General features: G+C 57.1%; 1 protein-coding gene across 1 annotated transcript; it reads left to right on the top strand.

The window, feature by feature from the left end:
* Positions 1 to 2,692: 2,692 nt before the first annotated feature.
* Positions 2,693 to 4,029, top strand: POSPLADRAFT_1156612 (hypothetical protein; the record flags this gene model as incomplete). Its single annotated transcript, XM_024487085.1, has 3 exons — positions 2,693 to 2,742; positions 2,770 to 2,792; positions 2,861 to 4,029. Coding segments are annotated over 3 exons (1,242 nt in total), but the record flags the coding sequence as incomplete, so codon positions are not given.
* Positions 4,030 to 6,789: the final 2,760 nt, after the last annotated feature.

Here is a 6,789-nt window from a genome sequence, read left to right as displayed (position 1 = left end):
TAATGATTTTTGACCGTGATCGCGTTCAATCGGCGGTAGTCCTGCATGGGTCGAAGCGTCCCTTCCTTCTTTTTGATGAAGAAGAAGGGGGACGAGATAGGCGACTTCAATTCCCGTATGTAGCCCTTTGCTAGTTGCTCCTTGAGGAACTTGTCAAGCTCCTCCTGCTCGTTGTTCGACAGGGGGTACACTTTCGAGTGGAACGTGGAGTAGCCGGGCACGAGTTCGATTGCGTGATCATACGGCTTCCTTTTGGGTAACCGTTCTGATGCTTCTTTGGAGAAGACATTCAGGAACTCGTGGTACTGTTTAGGTACCGACTCCTCGGCGGTCTTAACGACCTTCTTCTTGATCTCTTCCTCAGCGAACAGCTGGGAATACGTGTGCCCTGCTGCGACGAACAGCTGAGGGGCGCCGGGAAGCGTGATACCCTGCTCCCAGGCTTCGATCAAGTCGGTCTCATCCCACTCTACTTCCGCCGGATATTCCTCGGCTTCGATGTCCGGGAGTACCTTACTCCGGCAGGTGCCTATAACCGACCGTTTGGACTTCGGCAAACGCCTGCGTGCCATGGGCCTGACCCCCGTATCACGCGCAGTCGTTGCTTGCTCCATCCGGCCAGTTTTCCTGGCACTGCACGTTTCAGGGCATCGTGATAATTTTAGGGAGCCTGACTCCCAATTGATCTCGGGGTTGTGCTCTCGCAGCCAATCCAACCCGATGATCACATCTTCTGGACCTATGTCCGTGACCGTAAACACTGTCTTCTCGATGTGTTCTCCTATCTGCATCTGTAGCACGGCTACCTCCGAGATGCTTCCGTCTTTATTGAGCGTTCCATCGATATTGTAAAGCGGAATTGGCTCTTTCAATTTCCGTGTTTGTACTCAATTCTCCGTGATGAAACGCTTGTTGATGAACTTTGTAGTGGCTGCGCTGTCCACCATTGCAACTATGTCTTTGTGCCGTCTTTCTCCTTTGAGGTGCACCGGGATGTGGAAATGCTGGGACCCATGGTCCAACTCGTAAACATTTGCGGTCGCCAATACATTGTACAAATTGTTATTACGAGGTCCGACGCGTGCGGCACAAAGCGCGGACCGGATTAAAAACCCTCCTCCTTCATTGCCCAATAATGCTCGAGCTCCTCGCGCATCGACTTCACCTGTGCCATTAAGTCCGCCAGCTCCGATTGCTCAGATTTCGCTGAAGCGGCACTTATACTTGCCGAGGGTGTCGTCGTGATGGGGGCGCTTGTCGCAGCCTGGGTGGAGCCCGAGGCAACCGTAGCCCGCGCGTCGGCGCGTTTTGTGTAAGGTTTGTCCTTACAGTTGGGGCACTCGAAGCGTCGGTACCCTTGCTTCCCACAGCTGAAGCATGTGCCGGGGAAGTTTACTTTTCCAACAGCCGCATTGATGCTGGCCAAAGCTGCGTGTGATGAGGGTGCACCACCACGTGCCCCTCCGCGTCCTCGACCTCGTGCCGAGAAGAAGTTGTTTAGCTCGGGCCGACGGGCTCGGCTGATGTCGAGAATCTGCTCGACCTCAGTGGCGCGCTTCTCAGCTGCTTGCCACGTGGTGAAAGTCTCGAGCTCGATCTTGCGGTAGACGCGGGAGGGGATGCCACTCAGGTACTTGTCGCCCAGCTCCAGGTCCCCATACCCAGAGCGATCTGCCGGACCCTTGAACAGTGCGGAGAACTCCGCCACGGTGCGTTTTTCACGGACCGACTTGTCCGCGCAGAGCTTCGCCAGCTCTACTTGTGCTGCCGCCTCGTCGTCGAGATTTCCGAAGCGGGCCCTGAAGGCGGCGGCAAAGGCTGCTTCGTTCGCGAATGGGGTCGTGGCCCCTTGTACTCCTATCTGCACCGACATGAGCTGGGCGAAGTAGGGAGTGGCCCAGGCGCGGGCGTCTCCATCGAGCAGGCTAAGTGCGACCTGCACCTTGAGTTCGATGGTGGTCAATGACATGTTGATCAGCCAATAGATGCGCAGCTGCGACAGGAACCGGTTGCATTCGATAACGGTCTTGCCATTGTAGCGGAGCGGGAGGAGGAGCTTCAATGTCTCTGTCACGACTTGGTACGGCGTCTAGCCGTTTTTTAATTTTTTCCTTTTTGCAGGCTCGAACCCGCGACCTCTGTACTACTTGCCCGATATGGACGTGTCGCTATCTACTGTACGATTAGATTAGATGGGGCGGCAGCGCACGGCACAGCTCGGGCTCCGCTGACACAGCCGCTCTGACTCACCGGCCCCCGGGGCCGCGTCGGCATGCTGCGCACGGACCAGCTGCGCACAGACCAACACGCACAGCCTGCCCTAATCTCCCCATGTATATAAACCGGCCTCTGCTGCCCTAGGGACCTCAGTTTCGACCTCTTGTCCCTAGGTCAGTAAGCCTTTATTTGTATTCTTTACTTACCCTTACTGACTAATACATTTTCTTGTCCCTAGCCTTAGGTTTGAGCCTAGCTCACCATCGCTTTGGTAAGATAAGTCGAACGCCCCCAGCATTTGGTTTTCCCCTGTTGCTCGACCCTAAGTCGCGACATTAGGTCGAAACTCCCCAATGCTGCCGGCGTTCCAAAAAACACTCATCTTCCCTCTCCTATAGGTTGGGTGGTGCGCACCCCTACTATACACTACGATACATAGATAAGTGTACTATACATCGCCACCACTAAGGGAACGAACTTTTCAGTACCTACACTTCAGTGGGCGGTACTTGTCCTCACGGACGCGTAGACTAGGTTCCTGCTGCATACTAGCCAAAAGCAGTACTGGGCCCTACGTGAATTGCGAACCCTAGTGTTACCTCGGGCGCCGTAGGTGTAAGCTAGCTTATACGGCCTTTTGTAGCACGCGCACCTCCCCTTCCTCCCTCCCTCACCGTGGCTGACGAATTCTTCGACTGCTCTCGACTAGAGCATGCCTTCGACACCCAGGAGCAGGTCGACGTCTCTCGCGACGACCCAGACAGCGACGGCAACCTAGCCCCTTTCTTTAGCTGTGATCGGCAACCGTGCCCTAATCGAACCCCACGGTCCGTCACCACCAACGAAGACGAAGGGCGCTACGTGCCAATCCGACGAGTCCAACACCCCAGCGGCCCTGCACTCCAATACACTGGCACCTCGAGATCCACATCTCGCCACGTCACTCCCGTCCCATCCCGACCTGCCTCACCAGGCACCCGCATCCCCCAACCTGTCGCCAGTACAGGTCAAGCGCGAGGAGATCCCCATCTCCCTCGAGGAACTGAGGCAGTCGCACAGTCTTCAGCGACCCCTCAAGCGATCCCCCAGTTCTCCCTGGGGCCGCGGCTAGAAAGGACTCCCAAGACCGAGCCCCGCAACACTCCACCGCATTCTTGGGCCAGCTCGTCGTCAGCGGTCACCGCCTCGACTTCAGTCCCTGTCCTACGTCACCCCGCCTCCGGGCTTCCTCAACCGACTTCACCGCCGTCGCCGCCGCTCGGCCGCTCAAGCACTCATTCCTCGAGAAGTCCGCCCGGCGGACAGTCACAACAGTCGCCTTCGTCCGTGGGCAGTCCTTCGTCCCCCCCGTCGCCAATAATGTCCTCTCCCGCTGCCATCCCTGATAAGGAGACATTGAAACTCCTCCTCCCGCTCCGCTACAATGGCAAGACCGTTATCGAATGCAACCAGTTCCTGTCGCAGCTGCGCATCTATTGGCTGATCAACATGTCATTGACCACCATCGAACTCAAGGTGCAGGTCGCACTTAGCCTGCTCGATGGAGACGCCCGCGCCTGGGCCACTCCCTACTTCGCCCAGCTCATGTCGGTGCAGATAGGAGTACAAGGGGCCACGACCCCATTCGCGAACGAAGCAGCCTTTGCCGCCGCCTTCAGGGCCCGCTTCGGAAATCTCGACGACGAGGCGGCAGCACAAGTAGAGCTGGCGAAGCTCTGCACGGACAAGTCGGTCCGTGAAAAATGCACCGCGGCGGAGTTCTCCGCACTGTTCATGTCGCGACTTGAGGTCAAGCGACAGGGAAATATCTAGAAGCGAGGGGCGTCCGACTGGTTCTCACCGAAGCGATGGTGAGCGAGGCTCAAACCTAAGGCTAGGGACAAGAAAATGTATTAGTCAGTAAGGGTAAGTAAAGGATACAAATAAAGGCTTACTGACCTAGGGACAAGAGGTCGAAACTGAGGTCCCTAGGGCAGCAGAGGCCGGTTTATATACATGGGGAGATTAGGGCAGGCTGTGCGCGTTGGTCCGTGCGCAGCTGGTCCGTGCACAGCATGCCAACGCGGCCCCGGGGGCCGGTGAGTCAGAGCGGCTGTGTCAGCGGAGCCCAAGCTGTGCCGTGCGCTGCCGCCCCATCTAATCTAATCGTACAGTAGATAGTGACGCGTCCATATCAGGCAGGTAGTACAGAGGTTGCGGGTTCGAGCCTGCAAAAAGGAAAAATTAAAAAACGGCTAGACGCCGTACCAACTTGTGACATTACCCCCCCCTCAACGGCGCATGACCTCATGCGAGGCGCCCTTGCCCATCTCCCATCCGGAGCGGCAACGTGCTTCAGTCAGCGGCGAAGGCATTGGCTGAAAGTTGAGACCACCAAAGGTAGCAGCATTGAGGCGGCGAGGGGCGTTCGGATTCTTCCGGTGGAAGTCAGCTATGAGGGCCGGCGCATTGGCAACGTTGCGCGCCAGTTCCCATGACGTATGCGAGTCGTCATAACCCTTCCACTTGACGAGGTACTGCAGCTGACGCCGGAAGATCCTCGAGTCTTTGATCCGCTCAACCTCGTACTCCTCGTCGCCCTCAACCTCGATCGCAGGCGGCTCCTCCGGCTCCCGGCCCGGGATATCGCTACGCGTGTACTTGCTAAGCAAGGAGACATGGAACACCGGGTGTACCGGCACCGACTTTGGCAGGATTAATTCGTAATCCAGGTCTCCGAGCTTTCGCCGCACGGCATAAGGTCCGAGGCGCTTGGGACTGAGCTTCTTGCTCGGCTGTTTCAGCTTAAGGTTCCGGGCATCAAGCCAGACCTTGTCCCCCGGCGCGAAGACCGGTGCCTCCTGCACGTGCTTGTCATAGTATACTTTCATACGCTCGGCTGACAGCTCGAGCGCAGAGCACATATCGTCCCTGATCTCCTTCAGGATTTTGAGCCAATCAGCGGCCGCAGGCATCGCAGACATCGGATTGATCCGAACCTGGATCTCAGGATTGTACCCTTGATGCAGGTAGAAAGGGGAGTGCCCGGTCGCGGAGTGAACTCGGTTGTTCAATGCGAACTCCGCAAGCGGCAACTGCTTCGCCCAATCATCTTGCCTGTGGCTTGTGAAAGCGCGCAGGTACTGCTCGATCTCCTGATTCCAGCGCTCAGTCTGGCCGTCCGTCTGAGGGTGGAATGCTGTGGACAGCGCCGGCTCGATTCCCAGTCCCCTGTACACCGCATGGAGATACTTCGAAGCGAACTGGGGACCTCGGTCTGATATGACCTTGGCCGGGGCCCCATGATGCTTGAACACATCGCGGATGTACAGGTCTGCCGCACCTTCTGCCGTCAGGGTCTCATGACAGGCTGAGAAGTGGACCTGCTTGGTAAAGCGGTCGGCGGTAACCAGGATCGAGTCGAATCCATCAGACTTCGGCAAGCCGACGATCATATCGGTCGTGATGATCTGCCACGGGCGCTCAGGGATCTCGTTCGGCTTCAGCGGACCCTGGGGCTTGGCTGGGAATGTCTTGGTACGGTTGCACACGTCGCAGGTGCTTATGTACTCATTGACGAATTTGGACATCCCAGGCCACCAGTAGTTCCGCGACACGAGCTCCAGGGTTTTGGCACGACCGCCATGACCGGCGATCGGCGAGTCGTGGTTGTCACGACTTGGTACGGCGTCTAGCCGTTTTTTAATTTTTCCTTTTCGCGGGCTCGAACCCGCGACCTCTGTACTACCTGCCTGATATGGACGCGTCACTATCTACTGTACGATTAGATTAGATGGGGCAGCAGCGCACGGCACAGCTCGGGCCCCGCTGACACAGCCGCTCTGACTCACCGGCCCCCGGGGCCGTGTCGGCATGCTGCGCACAGACCAGCTGCGCACGGACCAACATGCACAGCCTGCCCTAATCTCCCCATGTATATAAGCCGGCCTCTGCTGCCCTAGGGACCTCAGTTTCGACCTCTTGTCCCTAGGTCAGTAAGCTCCTGTATTCTCTCATTTACCTTACACTAACTAATACACTTTCTTGTCCCTAGCCTTAGGTTTGAGCGCTGCTCATCATCGCTTCGGTGAGATTTAGTCGGACGCCCCCAGCTTTCAGATCTTCCCCTGTCGCTTGACCTCAAGTCGCGACATTAGGTCGAAACTCTCCACAGCTGCCGGCGTCCCTCGGGACTCCCACAAACTCACATTCACTTCCTATAGGTTGGGTGGTGCGCACCCTTACTGTACCCTACGATACCTAGATAGCGTACTATACATCGCCACCACTTAGGGAACGAACTCTTCAGTACCTGCACTTCAGTGGGCGGTACTTGTCCTCACGGACGCGTGGCTTAGGTTCCTGCTGCATACTAGCCAAAAGCAGTACTGGGCCCCACGTGAACTGCGAACCCTAGTGTTACCTTGGGCGCCGTAGGTGTAAGCTAGCTAGCACGGCCTTTTGTAGCACGCGCACCTCCCCTTCCTCCCCCCATCAACGTGGCTGACGAATTCTTCGACTGCTCTCGACTTGAGCACGCCTTCGACACCCAGGAGCAGGTCGACGTCTCTCGTGACGACCCAAACAGCAACG

Source organism: Postia placenta, assembly GCF_002117355.1.
Source record: "Postia placenta MAD-698-R-SB12 unplaced genomic scaffold POSPLAscaffold_18, whole genome shotgun sequence".
Taxonomy (NCBI): Eukaryota; Fungi; Basidiomycota; class Agaricomycetes; order Polyporales; family Adustoporiaceae; genus Rhodonia; species Rhodonia placenta.
This window is presented reverse-complemented; position numbering and strand designations above follow the sequence as displayed.